We start from the raw sequence: 20,158 nt of genomic DNA, 5'->3' as shown, positions 1-20,158 counted from the left end.
TTGACATCGGCCTCCTCATCACCAGACTGGGGCGCCAAACCAGTGGTACCAGCGAAAAGGCCAGCCATACTGGTGATCTCCCTCAAGCAAAAGATTGATAATCTGCTTAGGGTAGAATTGGGTGACAATTTCAAAATGATGGTGCCGACCCAGCTTATTCCCTTGTCGACACCAACTCTCCTGGTGCGGGTCCAGTCTGAACAACTCATGACACCGACCGCACCTCAGTCTGATGCTCCACCAGTGCGGAGACCTTCAACATGAGAATCGATTGATCCATCTCCTTGGCACCAGTTGTCCTCAATGCAAATGTCTAGAGAGGTGACTCTGGTATAGTCCCGTAAGGCCTCTCGCAAGACCAAACACCTCGAGGCTTTGACACTGAGTCTTCGACACCATCCCCATTCCATCCAGGATTTGGATTTTTTGGGGGGACTCTGAGCAGGAACCACTCTCCACTGATGATGAGGATTCGTCTGGTTCAGATTCACCTCAGCGTTCTTCTCAAGGACCCACTTCTTTTTCTGAGCAATTCACATCTACGTTTCTGTGTGTCTTGTGCCAGGTCTGGAAACATTTGTATTTTAAATCCAAGAAATTCCCTTTGTTTATTCTACATGTGTCTATTAATTATAATTATATGTGTTCTCCCTGAGCAATTTTAATTTTAAACTGTGGTGGGCATATCATCTCATAAAGACATCAATCTTCAGAACCTCTTATGATATATAGATATATAGATATCATTTCAAGTTCCTGTCTTGTATGTATTTTATAATCATCATTGCTCAGGGAGAACACAAATAATTATAATTAATAGACATGTAAAATAATTTTTACTAGAAATAAATATTCCATATTATCATAACATTTAAATTTATTCACAAAATGGATATTTAAATGGTTTGTCTTATACCATCTGTTTATCCCCTTTTTCTTCACTTAAAATCTTAAAGATATATGGGGTTGATGTATTTTTAAGGCTTTTTTCTCCTTAATATCTTGTTGGCCTATTACATCGACAGGACAAAGCCTCATCAAACATCTCCCCAACTTTTCATCTCATTTAATCATAACAAGTTGGGGCATCCTGTTTCCAAGAGAACGATTTCCAACTGGTTGGCTGCCTGTATATCATTCTGCTATGCTCAGACTGGATTGCATCTAGAGAGTCGTGTCACAGCCCATAAAATTGGAGCAATGGCAGCTTCTGTAGCTTTCTTTAGATCTACACCTATTGAGGAAATCTGTAAAGCTGCCACCTGGTCCTCAGTTTATACCTTCACTTCTCATTATTGTCTGAAGTCTTTCTCCAGATGGGATGGGCACTTCAGCCAGTCAGTATTGCAAAATTTATTTTCTTAAAGGCCAACTCTCCCACCATCCCATTTTGGTTAGCTTGGAGGTCACCCATGTGTGAGAATATGCTGCCTGCTTGTCCTGGGATTAAGCACAGGTATGTACCCTAACAGGTGTTATCCAAGAACATCAGGCAGATATTCTCACAACCCACCCTCCTCCCCTGGTTGGCTTCGTAGCTGGATTATCTTAATTGAGGGACTACGCGCCTATGTTGGGCAGGAAGGCACTCACGCATGCGCAGGTGCAGGCTAATCGTGAACTTTCTAAACTCGTAAACTTGCGATCCACTTTCCAAGTGTCTGTATCGGGGCTCTGTTGGTGACATCACCCATGTGTGAGAATATCTATCTGCTGGTCCCTTGACCTGTTACGGGAAGTAACTGTGCTTTTCAGCTATACTGTCACACCGGGGATACCCCATTTAAACAAATTTTGCTATAAAAACAGTTAATATTCCTCCCTGGAAATATTTGTACATTTTATTTTGAATTTTTGAATTTCTTTGAAAAAGAATTTGTCTGTTTGGCCTTGGGTTTGCTAGAAAATAAGTAATGGAAGCATATGGCTATTGTTGTGGTTAAGCCTCTGTATGCTTGTGTGGTAGATGTAAAGCTGCCAACTGTATCCAGATTGTAATCTTGCTTTTCTTAGGGAATTCAATGGGGAAACCAGAACTACAAGTCTCAGCATGTAAACTAAACTAAACTAAACCTTAAGTTTGTATACCGCATCATCTCCACAATTGTAGAGCTCGGCACGGTTTACAGGAAATGGTGTAACAGGGTAAAACCCAGGACTGGATCAACCCTGTCATGCGTTAGGTAGATAGGATATCTAGACTGAGAATGAGGATAATTTGCCAACTGTACTGCAGTAAAAGGATGGATAGTTAGAAATAGAGCACTTTTCACTGAGGTTTTTTTTTTAAATCTGAGTTTTTTTTAATAATTTTGTGGTTTTCACTATAGAGTTGTCCTCCCATGATGCCTCTTTGTGAAAAAATCATCTCTACTCTTCCATCATGGAGGAAACAGAATGGGCCCAACCAGCTGATGTCACTGCAACAGTTTGTGTATGATGTACAGGAACAGCTGAATCCTCTGGCACGTGAAGAAGACCTCAGGCATATTGCCCAGCAGTTGCACAGCATGGGAGAAGTAAGTGCCATGCCTTCAGACAGATGTAGGATTCACAGCCTGATCTTTCATTTAAAGTAGGGCCTAAAATGTGGAAAAGCAAATATGCTGATTCTAAGTGATGATGAGTTCTCTCCTATCCAATAACAGGCTTTCGGTAATGTCTTTAGTTTAGAAGTAAAGCAACACAGAAGATGAGTAGAAATTCATAATTTTATGAAGCTGGTCAGGGTTTAACAATCTGATCTGTTGGGACTGGTGAGCTTCTGTCCTCAGCCGCTTTCATTAGGCATCCTTGTAATGAAGTAAAGCAAGAAAGCCTTTGGTACAGATTGTCCACCCATCTGTCTTAGTATGAACAGACAAACCAGACACAGAATGAGCCAATATTTGGGAGGTTACCATTGGAGCTTAGACTTCACTGTAGTGATCTGAAATCTTTGTTGGGAAAATTGTTCAATTTGGCTTTGCTTTCATGCATTCCAGATGGCAACAGAGTGTGCTACTAGGATTTTAGATGTACAATAGCACTTTTGGGTTTTTTCATTGGGATTTATTAAGTCTTTGTGATGAGATTCACCCAAGGCAGTGAGTGGTACAGTTTGACATAACTTACAATTTTGTTTACAGTAGTAAAATTATCAAATATAAATACAGTCAATGAGGTAAACTTGTAGTAGAAGTAACATGAGGCCCCATTGTGTACAATTCTGGAGACTGCACCTTCAAAAAGATATAAATAGGATGGAGTCAGTCCAGAGGTCTGCTACAAAATTGGTTAGTGGTCTGTCATAAAGCGTATGGGTACAGACTTACAGAACTCAATATGTATACTCTAAAAGAAAGGTGGGAGAGAGGAGATATAATAGAGATGTTTAAATAGCTCTGTGGCATTAATGTACAGAAGATGAGACTTTTTCAAATGAAGGAAAACTGTGGAATGAGAGGGCATAGGATGAAGTTAAGAGGTGAAAGGCTCAGAACTAATCTAAGGAAATACATTTTTGCAAAAAGGGTGGTAGAGAATGGCATAGGCTCCCTGTAGAGGTGGTGTCTGAATTCAAGAAAGTGTGAGACAGGCACGTGGGATCTCTAAGGGGAAGGAGGAGATGGTGGATTGCTGCGGGTGGGCAGACTGGATGGGTCATTTGGCCTTTATCTGCTGTCATGTTTCTATGACGGTGTTAGAAACCTATACATTTGTATTACAATGCAATTAATCATGTACTGAAATTGTGTTATAATACAAATGATACTGTAACAGACAGCATGGGATAACATAGGAATGACACAATGCCAGCATACCACCAATGAAACACCTAATAAAACACGCATTAGAATATTTGAATAACATATATGTGATGTTAATGCTATTCTACAACACAATGAAGTGCTGAGATATAGGCAAGGGCAAGATGGGTAGTACAAAAGTCAATTAAGATAAATATGTAGGTGGCTGAACTCGTAGTAAATGATGACAGATAAAGACCTGCATAGTCTACCAGATAAAGACCTGGACATTGTCTACCTAGATTTCAGCAAGGCATTTGATAGCGTACCACACCGCAGGTTGCTAAGCAAGATGAGTTCTTTAGGTTTGGGCGACACATTGACAAATTGGGTTGGGAACTGGCTTGGAGGTAGGCTTCAGAGGGTGGTGGTGAATGGCACCCCCTCCGAAATGTCGGAGGTGATAAGTGGAGTGCCACAGGGCTCCGTCCTGGGCCCAATCTTGTTCAACATCTACATAAGAGACTTGACAGAAGGGCTCCGAGGAAGAATAACATTATTCGCCGATGATGCCAAGCTAAGCAATGTAGTGAACAAGAGTACAACAGACAATAATTCGATGGCAGATGATATGATGCATGACCTACTTCTACTGGAGCGCTGGTCTAGGTCCTGGCAACTCAGTTTCAATCCCAAAAAATGCAAAGTCATGCACCTGGGAAGCCGAAATCCATGCAAGATTTACACCCTAAATGGCGAGATCTTGACAAAAACTGAAGCAGAAAGAGACTTAGGGGTGATTGTCAGGGATGACATGAAGTCTGCAAACCAAGTTGAGCAAGCTTCATCCAAAGCAAGGCAAATCATAGGTTGCATACGCAGGAGTTTCGTCAGCCGTAAACCTGAAGTCATTATGCCACTATATAGATCCATGGTGAGACCGCACCTGGAGTACTGTGTGCAATTTTGGAAGCCACATTACCGCAAGAATGTACTGAGACTGGAATCGGTCCCGAGAATGGCCACCAGGATGGTCTCGGGACTCAAGGAGCTCCCATACGAGGAGCGGTTTGGGAAGTTGCAGCTCTACTCACTCGAGGAACGTAGAGAGAGGGGAGATATGATCGAGACATTCAAGTACCTCACGGGTTGCATCGAAGTGGAAGAGGATATCTTCTTTTTCAAGGGTCCCGCGGCAACAAGGGGACATCAGTGGAAAATCAGGGGCGGGAAACTGCACGGTGACACTAGGAAGTTCTTCTTCACCGAAAGGGTGGTTGATCGCTGGAATAGTCTTCCACTTCAGGTTATTGAGGCCAGAAGCGTGCCAGATTTTAAGGCCAAATGGGACAAACATGTGGGATCTATCCGCAAAGATAGATAGGGAGGGTCATTGGAGTGGGCAGACTTGATGGGCCGTGGCCCTTATCTGCCATCTATTTCTATGTTTCTATGTTAGTCCATCCAGTCACTCTCATTATCGATTCATGATTCATATCACATTCCTTTTTGGTTAAAATGCTTGATCATGGTCTCTTGGGGCCTGATTCTATAAATGGCACGTCTCCGCACTGTTGTCAATCAATCTCTGGACGCCACTTGTAGAATCATGCCTAGCAGCACCTAAGTGGACTTAGGCATCATTAGACGCCAGTACATTAGGCCAGAAAATATCTTCAAATAAGAGATCTAATCCTCAAAGTATTTTTGTTATAAAAGAAAAAGTTGATAATCACATGGACCCCTAGAATCTATATATGGTGCTTTGAGTTGCATGTTCAAATTTGGGTGTTTACTTAGTTGCGCATGCACTTTGAGTAACAAACCAATCAGCATCAACAATTGGGCAATAGCAAACAATTATTGCCAATTAGAATTTACAAGCGCATATTTTTAGGTGTATTCTATAAAGAGGTGTGCATAAGCTCTACTGTGCGGATCTGAAAAGGGGGAATGGCCATGGGAGATGGCATGGGTGGGTTGTTGGCATTCCAAAGATTTGCATGCACTGTTACAGAATATACCTGATTTATTCCTAAATTAGGCACAGGGAATTACACCAGGTTTCAGTTGATATAAATCCCCATGCTTAAAACTTTGCCACGGATCCCGGTGTTGTAAGCGTATTTTCCAGTGCAATAAGTGTGTCATTCTGGACAAGCGGGTTATCACCCTATGGCCGCAAGCCTCTGAAGAAGGAATCAACTCTGGATTTTTTTCTATAACTCTCCTACTTCACTGAGAGCTGTACTTCCATCTAGTTTTTCCCTTCACACGAGCTGGACTGCTCTTTTCTTTATTTTATTTGAGTTATTTTGGGGTTTTCTTCAGTTTTTTGGTGTTTGGAGCATCCCTATTTGTACTAGTACACAGTCTGCTTCTTCTCCACTCAGGTACTCCAGGGATTATGTCGGAGACAAATGGCTTTTTCAGTAATTCACTATTCAACCCAGACCCTCTAGGACACAGTTCACCTGATATATCGTCACCTGCTTCTTCTCCACTCAGGTACTCCAGGGATTATGTCAGAGACAAATGGCTGTTTCAGTAATTCACTATTTAACTCAGACCCTCTAGGACACAGTTCACCTGATATATCGTCGCCGACCCTCAGATAACAAGGGGACCTGGATCAGCCAGTCATCCAGGTATGGATGCACTTGCAGCCCCATCCTTCAAAGGTGGGCCGCCACTATTGCCATCATTTTGGTGAATGTGCGGGTAATTGTCGCCAGGCCAAAGGACAAGGCCGAAAAATGTCCCTGGAGTACCTCAATGGAGAAGAAGCAGATGGTGGTCTGCAGCTGACAGGCCAGTCCCTTGTGGCACCTGTTAGCCAGAAGAAGCATTTTTGGAGCTTGGAGCTATCCCAATTTAGCGTTGCTCACCTAGTGCTTGGCAAGGGTTTGAGTGCAGGCTGTCAGGCATCTGTAGGAGGCTCAGCGGTGTCTCGCATGGTGCTGGCTGCATTTTCGCCTCCCCCTTCTGATTGCGTATCCATCAATCCACGGGGGTAGAGACTCGGACACTGTGTTCAACTAGCAGCTCGAAAATCAGTGCTGAAAGAGACATTCTGGATGAGGCAGTGAGTTTTTCTCCCTTTCCAGCTACTGAGGCAGGCTGCAGCACTTTGCCAGCACAGCTCACATTGAGTAAGGCTGACACAGCCTGTGAGGTGAATTGGGGGGGGGGTTGTCAGAAAATCCAATTTTCAGTGGTTTGTGCTTGTTCCCCTATGTTCCCCCTCCCCAAAAATCCTAGTTTCAGTGGTTTTTGACTTTTTATGTTTTTCAAGCGATTTTTGGTGCCAAAATCCTGATGGCAAAAGTTTCCTGCAGCTTCAAATTTTCTCTTTTTGCCTCAATTCTTCTTGGGATGGAGTCCTTGAGATCCTTTACTCCTAAACCATGCCTGGAATGTGCAAATTGTGTGCTTCAGAAGCGTCCTTGCACCACTGGCTGTGCCACATGTGCAGGAGAGGCAAGAGTATCTGGCTTAATCTCTTCTTTGTGCTCTCGGGCTGAAAAAAGGGTGGCCTGGTGGTTCAGGCATTTTCCTTTTCTGGACATAAGAACAGTGACCGTCCTACACAAAAGCAGGCAGAAGCCGCAGCACCCAAGAGACACAAATCAGAGTCCGCTTCAGGTGACTCTGCACTACCTGGTATGGCCTTTTCTTCTGAATTTGGCAATTTAGTGTGGAAAGCCTGTCGGGAAAACTGTCCTTCCAAGGCAATGGCAGGTTGTGCTTCGGATGTTGCATATGAGGGCTTGACCTCTATAAGTTCACTTGCCTCGCAGTCTACAACTGCCCAGGACTTGAGAGATGTTTTTGTTGGGGACACTAATGATGAGTCTCTCACTGTTCTCTTATTGTCTCAAGATGCAGCTCCCATATCGGGGGAGACAGACCAACAGTCTGGCATAGAGAATGACACGGGGGCTGTTACCCGCGGCTAGCCTGCCGAAATGGTGGGGTGGAAAAAGTGCTCATTGCGGTTACGGGGACAAGGCCATCCATTGCCCAGCGGAGCAGTGAATGGCCTTGTCTCCGCAGTTAAGGGAGGAAATGCGTGCAGTCACTGATAGCATGCAGCCCCCCTCCCTCCTTCCTACCTACGGCCGCATCTATCTCCCTCCCTCCCCCTTACCTTTGTGGCGCATTTTACTTTACAGGGTAATTTGTTAAAGCCGCCAGAGCCTGCTTGAAGTCGCGGGCAGAAAGTTCTCCTCTGACGCAACCGAAAGTTGCGTCAGAGAAGATGCTTCCGCCCAAAGACACACGCAACTTCAGGCAGGCTCCAGTGGCTTGAACAAATTACCCTGTAAAGTAAAATGTGCCACGAAAGTAAGAGGGAGATGCTCGGACCGTGCGAGAGGTGCTGAAGGGCGGTGGAAAGGAACAGATGCTGAAGAGGGGTGGCGAGAGGGAAGGGTTGTGGTGTAAAGGAACAGACGCTGAAGGGAAATGGGGAAGAGAGAGTGGGGAGAAGATGCTGAAGGGAAATAGGGAACAGAGAGTGGGGAGAAGACGCTGGAAGGGAAGAAGACAGAGATGCCAGACTATGGAGGGAGCAGAGGGAAGAAGGGGGGCTGAAGGGTGAGGCACAGTAACAGAGCAAAGGGAAGATGCAGAGAGAAGACAAAGTGGATGGATGGAAGGAATTGAATGAGGAGAAGATGAGGAAAGGTAGACAACAAAGGTAGAAGAAAAAAATTTCTATTTATTTTCTTTTTTTTTTTTTTTTTTTTGCTTTAGGATGAAGTAGTATATTAGTTGTGTTGATAAAAATTTATAAACATAGCCCTGCCAGCTGAACATCTCTTTCTCTAGTTCATCAGCCAAAACTTTGATTTATGAGGAAGGAATAAGCTAAATATTGCAATACTGAGGCTTGTATGGATGCTGTGGGGACCATGGTCTCAGGGATGGGGACAAATTTTTTTCCCCGTGTCATTCTCTAGTCTGGCACTTTAGATTCTGTTTTGCCTTTGGATCCTGGGGATGATCCCACAATCCTGCATGTCAAGCCTTACAGCTCTGCTGGATCTCATTTCGGAGTTCTTGCATGAGCTAAATTTAGACACTCAACTTGTTTCATCTACTTCCTCCTCCCTTATGAGTGGAGTTGAGGGTTCAATCTTCTGCATTTCCCTGGCATCCAGATTAACGTCTTAGTCACTGGACAATGTGATTCTCCAGAAGGAGTCCCTAAAGGTTACAAGAGCCATGTTTTGGCTGTATCCTATGGCACAGGAGTTAGTCACTGGACAGTGGGATTCTCCAGAAGAGTCCCTAAAGGTTGCGAGAGCCATGTTTTGGCTGTATCCTATGGCACAGGAGTACCAGCAACTTTTTACCCAGCCTAAAATGGATTCCTTGGTTGTGCAGGCTACTAAGTGCACATCTCTCTTGAGCGAAAGCGATGTAGTGCTCAAAGGATATGCAGGATCACTGAGTGGATGTCGTTCTCAAGAGGTTTTTTGAGGCATTGACTTTGGGAGTCAAAGCAGCCTCAGCGGTGTCCTTTGTAACATGTACCTGTCTTTCTAGGCTGCGTACTCTGGAGCGTGAAGGTGTGGAGCCCGTACCTCAGCTCCTTTTGTCTGGAATAAATTATGTGGCAGATGCTTTCTAAAATATTATTTGTGTCATGAGTAAAGTGTTGGCTTATTCAATCTCTGCATGTAGAATGCTATAGATCAGACAATGAGCTGGAGATTCCACCTCTAAAGCTACTCTTAGCAGACTCCCTTTTAAAGGGAAGTTATTTGAAAATGGTATGGACGATCTTATATCTTGTGTAGTTGACCGATGGCCCAAGACTCTGCCTGACAGCAGACCCAGAATTTAGAGAAGTTCAGGCCACTCTAATATTCGGTCTCGAAAGTATTCCAGCTCCACTTCTCAGAGATTCTCCCAGAATTACAGACAAAGGTTTTCCAGACCCAGATACAACCAATCTTCAGCACCCTGTGCTGACCCCTCCACCAAGATGTCGCAATGATGCCAGATCAGAGGTGGTCCCTCTCAGGATAGGGGGCTGACTATCAGACTTTCTAGAGGCCTGATTTCAGATTGTGTCTGACCACTGGGTTCTGAACATCATCCAGAGTGGCTACAAACTGAAATTCACCTGGACTCAGATTGGTTTGTGGACTCTCCTGTGGAGCGCCTGGAAAAAGCGACCCAAATGCAAGTCACTGTAAGCAGATTGCTAGATTTCAGACCATATAGCCTGTGATGCCCGGAGACTTGGGCTTGGGTAGATACTCCATATACTTCATCGTGCCAAAGAAAGACTCCAATGCTTGCGGACCCATTCTGGCCTAGTGCTGCCCGATTCAGGAAAAAAATTTTGATTCGATTCAGCCTATTGAATTGATTCGATTCAATTTTCCTGCCCAATTGGGTGGTTTTTTGTTTGTTTGTTTTTTTCAAACATTCTGGTAGGTTTATTTTATAGCCTCGTCACCCCTTTTATAGCCTCTTCACTTCCTTTGCCCTCTCCTACCCACACTGGTCCTGTGGTGTAATCAAAATAAACAAACAAAAAATACTTTTCCTCTCTCTGTTAAATCTTAGCTCACGTTTGCGGTCTAACACCAGCTCTGGAAGGATACAAATCTGACATATTGTAATCACAAAACAGAAAATTATTTTTCCTACCTTTTGTTGTCTGGTCATTTTTCAAATCATGTTGGTCCCAGCCACCTGGTTGTCTTCTGATCAGGCACTCCTTCTTTCTTCTTTCTCTGTGCTAACCATCCATCTTCCATCTCTGTCCTCCCCTTCTGTTTCCCTTTCCTCCCCTGAGGTCTGGCATCTTTCCTTTTTACCATCTCTATCCCCCCGCAGCTGCAGCGATGGACCCCACCATCCACAGATCCACCATCTCTACTTTTCTCAACAACCCTTTCATCCAGCATTTCTCTTCTGTGTACCCCTTGTGTCCCTGTTCCTATGCTCCCTCCATGCCCAGCATCTTATCTCTGTTTCATGTCTCTCCCCATATCCAGCTTCTTCTTTCTCTCTACCTTATCTCCTGTATCCCCTTCCCCAGGTACAGACTTTCTCTTCCTATCTCTCCTGCCATCTTGCACCCTGCCCACCTACTTTGGAGCAGTATTTGTCCCTCATGTACCCTTCCCCTTGTGCATTTCTCTCTCTCTTTCTCTCTTCATTAGTCCAGCACCTCTCCTCTGCTTTCCTCCCCCTCTTTTTGGTTTGGTCTCTCTCTTCCCATCACTTCACCCCAGGTCTGGCATCTCCCTTCCCCTCTCTTACTCCTTCCTCTGCACAAGCCTGCCTCCCCACCGCAAAGGCACTCCTCCTCCTCCCTTTGCACAGGCCTGCCTCCCTGCCACAAAGGCCTGCTCTCCCCGCAAACCTGCATGTTCCCCCAGCTTCCCCACTTTTACCTTAAGCTAATACGGCAAGCTGCAGGATCTCTGGTGCTGTAGCGATCCCTGCAGCTGCCGTTGTCCTGAGTGGCACGTTCTATCTGCCGCGATCCTAACCCTGACGTCAGAGGAGGGGCAGGACTGTAGCAGAGAGAACGTGCCACTGAGGACGACGGCAGCTGCAGGAATCGCTATAGCACCCGCGATCCTGCAGGCTGCCATATTAGCTTAAGGTAATATGGGGGAGCTGAGGAAACATGCAGGCCAGCAAGAGGCAGAGCTGCCGCTACTGCTTTAGGAAGGCACAGGGGGAAGGGTCAGTCATCGAATCGGGAGGCCGATTATTTTTTTTTTTTAATTGAATCGTTTCGAATCGATTCACCTGATTCGAATTAGTGAATCAATTCGAATCGTGAATCAGGCAGCACTATTCTGGACCTTACGCACATAAATGCAGTACTCAGGTCCCGCATTTTCACATTTAGACAGTCACTCTGTCATAGTACCAGTCTTTCCGGGAGAGTACTTAGCCTCTCTAGATCTGATGGAAGCCTACTTGCACATTTCCAGACCACAAAGTTCCTAAGGTTTCATGTCCTGGAGCATCATTTCCAGTTCTCGGCCTTGCCCTTTGGCCTGGCAACAGCTCCCCGCACATTCACTAAAATGATGGTGGTAGTGGCGGCCCACCTGCAAAGGATGGGACTGCAAGTGCATCCCTGCTTGGACGACTGGCTGATCTGGGCCCCCTCATTATTCAAGGGTTGGCACATGGTGATCCAAGTCCTAGTGTGTCTGGATTGGATAGTGAATTACCGAAAGAGCCATTTGTCTTCGACACAATCCTTGGAGTACCTGGGTGTCTTGTTCAACATGGCTGCAGGCCATGTCTATCTTCCAGAAGCACACGGACAAAAGCTTGCTCTCAGATAATGTGCCTCCTGACCAAGCCAGCTTCGTCAACGTGGGACTATCTTCAAGTCCTAGGTTCAATGGTGGCCACAATAGATGTGGTTCCTGAAGTAGGCCGCTGTCTAGGCCTACCTCGTAATGGAGACTCCACACACTATATACTGGTTTCAATAGGTATACATTTATTAACAAATCAGTAACAGCTTACAATGTCAAATCATTCAGCATATAATGGAACAGATGTGATCCTCAGGCCTGAGGGTCCTCTGATGTCTGTTCAGCTTACTTCTGCTTATAGGCCTGATTTTATACATTTTTTGGTGGTCCATACCACGTTAGCTTAAATCATATGATACATCTTTATTGGTTGTTTTTCTTATACGTCAATACATAAGTAGATTCATTTATTGGCTTATCTATTTGTGTCATCTTATACGTCTGTTCAGTTTGCCGTAAGGCCTAACCTTTTCCTGCAAATGTCCTTTTCCCTTTACCATATATGCAATTCCGAGTCCAAAATTCCTTCTCTGATGTGGTAACACATGATATATCTTGCTAAATAATGTTCTTGAGTACTCTGTTTTTCTGACCATGAGCTGTGTTCCTCTTTGCATAATATCCGGCCAGGTGCCATGCATCGGAATTTAAGTCTTGTTTCTTACAAGTTTTTGCTTACCATAGCTAACTCAGAAACAGAACATTTCTCAATCACTATAGGCCAGCTGGCAAGTGGGTTATGAAATATCTTTTACAGTTCATATACTGATTTATTAGAGCAAGAGGGAGGGGAGGGGGTTTTTCTCTTATGAGGTCTGGTTACTTCACCTTTATCCAAAGGACTTGTTTTGCTTCACCTGTATCACACCAGGTCTTCTTCTTCTTCATCTCATCCTCTTTTCCCTCTCATCCCCTCTTCAAAGCCCCTTCAGGTGGCTTTGACATCCGGATATTCGGGCAGAAGGTAGATTGTGTCAGTGATCATACAGCCCAGGCCTAGGGCCAGTACTTGAAATTGTATATGGTAAAAATGAAAAGGACAAGTGCCCACCCATACTATACTAACCCGGAACAGAGCATCATAACATGTCACAATAAAATTATTAATACAATGTGATAATATGCAATCAATAATTAGGATAATATGCAACGGAAAAGTCAGGTAGGCATGACTGCAGAGCTTATACTAGTGTGTTAGAAACATTAGAATAAAGTACTGACGTGGTGGTGGCTCTTGGGAGGGGAAATCAGCTATTGGTGCCTCATAGGGAGGTGCATCAAAATCAGCCAAGTCAAGATTATCAAAAATGTTGTGTATGGGTCTGTATAGGGGTCTCTATTTCAACATTTGGGATAGTTCGAGCAACTAGGCATCTGCAGGGGTTCATAATTTAATCTGATACGTTTTAATATATTCTCCTTTTATGGCTTCATCCTGTTATGAGCATACTGCATCCAAAAGGGATGGAGGGATAAATTAACAAGTTAGATTATTTCCATGCTCTTCCAAAATAGCTGGGATCAGTGCAGACTCGGCTGGGTCCAGACGCCAGGGGTGAAAGTCCAGGTAACCACATCAAATCTTACGTCATCATCCTTCAGCTGGGCTCATTACTTCTTCTTCACTGCACTTCTCCTCAGCTTAGCAGCAAGAAAGGGGATGGAAAGAATCTAACTGGAAGGGAAAATAACTAGGGAGCTATTGTGGGAGTCAAAACAGGATGAAAATGCATAAAGTCACAATCAAGAAAAACACCCAAATCTTGCAATAGGGCTGTTAGAAATAATTATCAACACATGAAAAAGTATATATACTAATACTGCATGAGTCCATAAAAGAGTTAAAGTGCAAATTAATAAGTCCATAATTAAAGCTGTAGAAGTTCAAGGTCATAAAGGTCATCCTGTCTTTGGTAGCAACAGTCAGGAAGTCTTTGCTGGTAAGTCTAGGCGCTTTCTCTGGTAGCACGATCCTTCCTTTGGAGCTCATCCGTCATCAGGGTTTCATACGGCTGAAAATTTTTCATCGATGATATTTCAAATAGCATTAGTCCATAATTATGTAAATAAGTCATTAATTAATTAAAAGGGTGTAAACACGGATTCTCATGTAGCATACAGCTTCCTCTGATATGGCAATTGTCTTTGTGAAGTGATACACAATTAATAAGGCAGAAATATCTGTACTGTATATATCATCTAACTTGTTTCCAACAATACCTGAGCAATATTACTAACAGGATAGGTACAGCGTTATAAGATGACATACAAAAGAAAACAAAAACTTATCTGCTTTAATTCAAATAGACTAAGGTCTAATATATGTAATGGCTGAATTATATTTGTCAGCCTAAGGGAATTATAGTTACAATGGCATATGATGTTCAAAGGACAGGAGTAATATGCTAAACATAAATATGAATTAGCAAAGAGTCAAACCCAAGCAAAAGGATGGCTAAGCTATAGCCTTAGACATATTAACACATAGGTTATATTGAAACATACTAAAATAAAGAGGATAAACCCTAAAATTAAAATAAAATAGGATTTATGGGAGAAATGTCCTTCCCATGGGATTCTATCGAATCATGGGTTCAATTTTGTTTGACTCACTAATATTCAATCAGCAAAAAGACCTAAACTAAAATATTTTTGAATTCCAATCAATAGGACTAGACATTTCCTTCAGCAACTTATTAGAAAAGTTCTTAAGCAACAGTTAGAACCATTTTTTTAAAATAAAGCCAAACGCTGATTGTATTGTATTAAACCAGAAAGTATTCCTGCGTGCATCAGAGAATATATAAGAAAAAGAGGAAGTAACATTTCTTTTACAAGTTCCAAGAAAAGGCAGAGAGAGAAAGACTGCTAGAAGTTTTTCAAAACTGTTATGATAAGTAAAGGAACAATAGTTTTTCCTTTTATATTGCTAATTATATTGAATACTCATAAATGGAAATCTAGCAAAGTCATAGTTGTTTAGCTCATAATATATTTCATTAAGGGGAAAAAAACCAAACAGAACAATACACATTGCTTAAAGCTAGACAAATAATTTCTCTAACAAGAAGTGAACAACCTTTAATGGGTTAACATTATAGAATATGTTTCTTTGTTGGAACACTCAAAAACTTGGCTTGGGGCTTAAGAAATAAAAAGCAGAAGTTATTCTCACTTCGGTATGTTAGCACAACATTAATTAATATTACCATTTGGGATAGGAGTGGATCATAAGAACCCTATGCAATATGTTCCAATTATTGTAGAGACATGAATAATGAAAAAAACAAAAAGAAAATAGCTGCTGATAATTTCAAGTTAAAGAAATAGAGCACTACATTTCCCAGTGTCCCTAAATACAGACACATCAACCAGGAAGTAACTATGTATGTTTATGTAACGGAAAAAGAAGAAGCATAACTCATTTCTTAAACTTTGATCACAGACAAAGAATAAGGTTTGAAATCGTTGTGGTGAGTAGTGAAAAAATAAATCTTCTTTCTTTATATTGGTAATTATAGTGAGCGCTCATAAATGGAAATCCACTCGTATTTCCATAAACACTGAAGTTGACACATGTCATAATACAACAAATAATAACTCATGTACTAGAAAACGGACCGACATAAAAATTAATTTTTTTTCTATTTAGAGTATTAGCATTAGGTGTTCTCTTCGAGTGCACTGTAGTTTTTCCTAACTCTAGAAAACAAATGATCGTTAGTAATGGGAAACGCCCATAATAAAAATCCCAGACCTAGAAAGACAAAGGGTGCATTTATTTTTACATTGTCAGTTATCATACTTAATGCCTGTCAGTTATTTGGTTAGACATAATCACTCGTCACGAATCCTTCCTATTTACGTACACTATCTTTCTATGAACTTCAATAATTTGCTTATATATTCACTTCATTGCCAATCTAACATAACACTTTCTATTGACTTCCGGTATATGTCTCTTATCCCTTCTTTCCAATACTCTTTGTCTTTATATATAAAAACAATAGTGATCCTAATCTTTTCTGTAATTTTGTTCTTCTTTTTCTCAAAAACAATCCTTTATAATCCAGCAAACTTATATGAAATAAATAATTGTTTTAATGAATCTTATGGTAACATTGAAACACAGTTAAAATATATACTTCCTCTTTCAGTCTCATTCAATCTCATCCCCCTCACCCCCCCAGTTTTTTGTTTTTGTTTTTTTTTTCCTGGTTCGTGACCACAAAAGAACAGGAAACAAAAACCACGAGAGCAATGCTTTCGCTTTCCCATAAAGTGCCATCTATTACACAGGCCAGTACACAAGCGACAGCTAAAATGTAAAGCAAACAGCATAAACGGAAGAACAAAGAAAGCCATCAGACAGCATGACAAGCTGAAAATATTACAGTAAAACACAGACTCAGAGCTGTACTAAGGCTAGAAGACCCTCTCTTGTCAGTAGCAAAAAAATGAACCCATAAAAGCAGAACTAATAAGCCAAAACCCATACAAAATAGTGACCACACATGATAATACCACTTACACTAATAAAATCCAGGAAGACAACATATCAAGCGTAAATAAAGAAAGCTTGGCAAGGCAAGATGGTATGTCAGGGAAAGCAACGTCATAAGCAAGCAGTATGGTGACATCATAAGGGGCTAGGTAACACAAAGCACAATGCAGAGAAGAGGTGTATACTTTCGGCTCAACAATGGTAGGAAATATGGGGGCAGAAGGAGGAACAGGATTGTCTAAGCAACGGCTTAACAGAAGATCGGTGAAAAACCAACGGCAGATGGAATCACGAGGGAACAGGCAAGAGAAAGAAAAACTAGGGCTAGAGGCACAAGACAAATAATCATGGCTAGCACTGGCAGCCAGAGAAGAATAAAACAGGGGGATTCCTAATGTCAGCAAGAGTAGCGGGAGAAATCAGACATAATGGGCATGCCTGTTCAAGATGTGGTTTCCCGAGACAGGAACACTGCAGTTTTCCCTGACTCTAGGAAACAAAATAGTCATTAGTAAAAAGAAAGAAACGTAGGTGGCAATATTAAAATCCTGGACCTATAAAGACAAAAGGGTTTTTTTTTTTCCTTTTTTTTTTTCCTTGCATTGTCACCTTGTCTATTAATTGGACATATATTTATTTCTTGTGCAAATACAGTTTCTGCTTTCTTCGTGCATTATCTTTCTCTGATCTCCAGTAATCTGTTTATAGTGTATGCGAAATCCGTCTGTGATCAAAAAACAAAAATAATGTCACCTTTATTCACCCCCCTCTTCACAGCTGTTGAAATGGAGCTCAACAGTTGTGAAATAACCTAAGAGATAGCAAATGGTGTGGTTAGTTTGGCAAGCCCCCACAGTCCACCTCTCTGGGCGGCCCACCCCTCTGGGTGGTCAATAATATACAAATCTACAGGGAGAGATTGTGATGGTAACAGGAACGGAGGAGCTTGTTTCTAGGTCAGACTAATAATGTATGTGTAATGTGTAATGGTTTATAGCCATGGGGCGCTTCCCCTCTGGATTCCCTTTAGAGGCTTATTAGACTACAGGAATAGATAAGAAATTAGGATGTGGAGCAGATCACCAGTGAGATGCTGACACAGGAAGTTAGTGTATGAGTCAGTGTCTGGTTGTGATCACAGACGAACAACGATGTGTGTCCCTGAACCCCTGTAGGTCATGTGCAATGACCCTGGGAAAAGATACCAGGACTCTCATGGAGAAGAGAGGCTGAGAAAGATAGATTTGAAGACATATATGTCATGGGCGTTCAGTAGAGATTACTGGCATAAAGACCGCCCTCAAAAATATGCCTGAACACCAAGCATGCACCAGCCGGTACCAGGAGGAAAATTTAGGAAGAACGAGATAAAAGAAGTCAGGCATCAGTTCCCCAACACTTATGATAATGAAGGTTCACAAAGATGCATGCTGACAGAAAATGAATATATATATAGATAACAGTAATAGGTCAGATTTAGAGATTATTTACCAAAGAGATATATATAGGTGACTATTTCACATGGCACCAACGATGCGGATGCAGAGAAACATCAAAATGTAAGACAGTGGATTCATAGAAGCATCAAAATACAATATCACTATACAATGTAATATTACAAAATGGTTAACCTGTGGACAGAAAAATGGAAGGCCAGACGTTATCCGAGCAGAGGAAAGAATTCAACCAGCAATTGAATCAGTGTCTGTACCAAGGAAAGAGTTTGGAGAAGAAGTAAACATAAGATTTACACAGAGATAAAGTAATAACGGCCGTAAATATTGCTCCACTATATATGCTATCCTGGCTTTGTTTCCCACTAATCATTATATTATGCTGGTTACTCTAACACCAGTCCCTTATGCTATGTTTGCTACCCCAGCGCCAGTCCCTATATTACGCTGGCTACTTTAATGCCAGTCCTTATACTATGCTGGCTACTCTAACGCCAGTCCCTATACTACGCTGGCTACTCTAACGCCAGTCCTTATACTATGCTGACTACTTTAACGCCAGTCCTTATACTATGCTGACTACTCTAACGCCAGTCCTTATACTATGCTGACTACTCTAACGCCAGTCCTTATACTATGCTGACTACTCTAACGCCAGTCCTTATACTACTCTGCGTTACCCCCAAGTTCTTGTTTTATTTTTTTTTTTCCTAACTGTAGCGTGAAGGACCAATAGGACAATTGAGGATGGGAACCCGGTCCCGGGCAAGGCAATGCAGAAAAACCGCTCCAGGGTCCGGGACCATCCAAATTTGACACCAGTGAGTCCTACGTAAAAACAAAAAGGAAAAAAAAAAAAAAAAATTAGTGCTGAAAAAGAAAATAGTGTATGAGGCAGAACATATTCAATTGCTGGTGAAAAAAGGAAATGAAGGAGAAGTGCGGCATAAAAAGGGGAACAAGATAAAGCAGGCAACACAGCAACTCTGTAAAATAAGGAAGTTCAGTTGAAAACAATGCATAAGTACAGAAATAAAACCCAGAATCAAACTTTTGGCCAAAAGTAATGGAGAGGCAATCTGACAAGCAGATTTTATGCCTGCAATCCAGTGAGGTCGTTTAAGGCTCGTGTCCTACGCAGTCGTGGGTCACCATTGAAGTAAGCCGCTGTCTAGGCCTACCTCGAAATGGAGACTCCACACACTATATACTGGTTTCAATAGGTATACATTTATTAACAAATCAGTAACAGCTTACAATTTCAAATCATTCAGCATATAATGGAACAGATGTGATCCTCAGGCCTGAGGGTCCTCTGATGTCTGTTCAGCTTACTTCTGCTTATAGGCCTGATTTTATACATTTTTTGGTGGTCCATACCACGTTAGCTTAAATCACATGATACATCTTTATTGGTTGTTTTTCTTATACGTCAATACATAAGTAGATTCATTTATTGGCTTATCTATTTGTGTCATCTTATACGTCTGTTCAGTTTGCCGTAAGGCCTAACCTTTTCCTGGTAACACATGAAAGTAGGCCGCTGTCTAGGCCTACCTCGTAATGGAGACTCCACACACTATATACTGGTTTCAATAGGTATACATTTATTAACAAATCAGTAACAGCTTACAATGTCAAATCATTCAGCATATAATGGAACAGATGTGATCCTCAGGCCTGAGGGTCCTCTGATGTCTGTTCAGCTTACTTCTGCTTATAGGCCTGATTTTATACATTTTTTGGTGGTCCATACCACGTTAGCTTAAATCACATGATACATCTTTATTGGTTGTTTTTCTTATACGTCAATACATAAGTAGATTCATTTATTGGCTTATCTATTTGTGTCATCTTATACGTCTGTTCAGTTTGCCGTAAGGCCTAACCTTTTCCTGCAAATGTCCTTTTCCCTTTACCATATATGCAATTCCGAGTCCAAAATTCCTTCTCTGCTGTGGTAACACATGATATATCTTGCTAAATAATGTTCTTGAGTACTCTGTTTTTCTGACCATGAGCTGTGTTCCTCTTTGCATAATATCCGGCCAGGTGCCATGCATCGGAATTTAAGTCTTGTTTCTTACAAGTTTTTGCTTACCATAGCTAACTCAGAAACAGAACATTTCTCAATCACTATAGGCCAGCTGGCAAGTGGGT

At 42.1% G+C, this 20,158-nt stretch overlaps 1 protein-coding gene across 1 annotated transcript in view; it reads left to right on the top strand.

The window, feature by feature from the left end:
- DAPK1 (death associated protein kinase 1) overlaps positions 1–20,158 on the top strand; it is a 312,064-nt gene that overhangs the window by 281,364 nt on the left and 10,542 nt on the right. Inside the window, exon 26 of the mRNA XM_033927667.1 lies at positions 2,331–2,519. Coding sequence (XP_033783558.1) covers positions 2,331–2,519 — 189 coding nt within the window. The remainder of the gene's footprint in view (positions 1–2,330; positions 2,520–20,158) is intronic.

This window comes from Geotrypetes seraphini, chromosome 1, assembly GCF_902459505.1.
Source record: "Geotrypetes seraphini chromosome 1, aGeoSer1.1, whole genome shotgun sequence".
Taxonomy (NCBI): Eukaryota; Metazoa; Chordata; class Amphibia; order Gymnophiona; family Dermophiidae; genus Geotrypetes; species Geotrypetes seraphini.
This window is presented reverse-complemented; position numbering and strand designations above follow the sequence as displayed.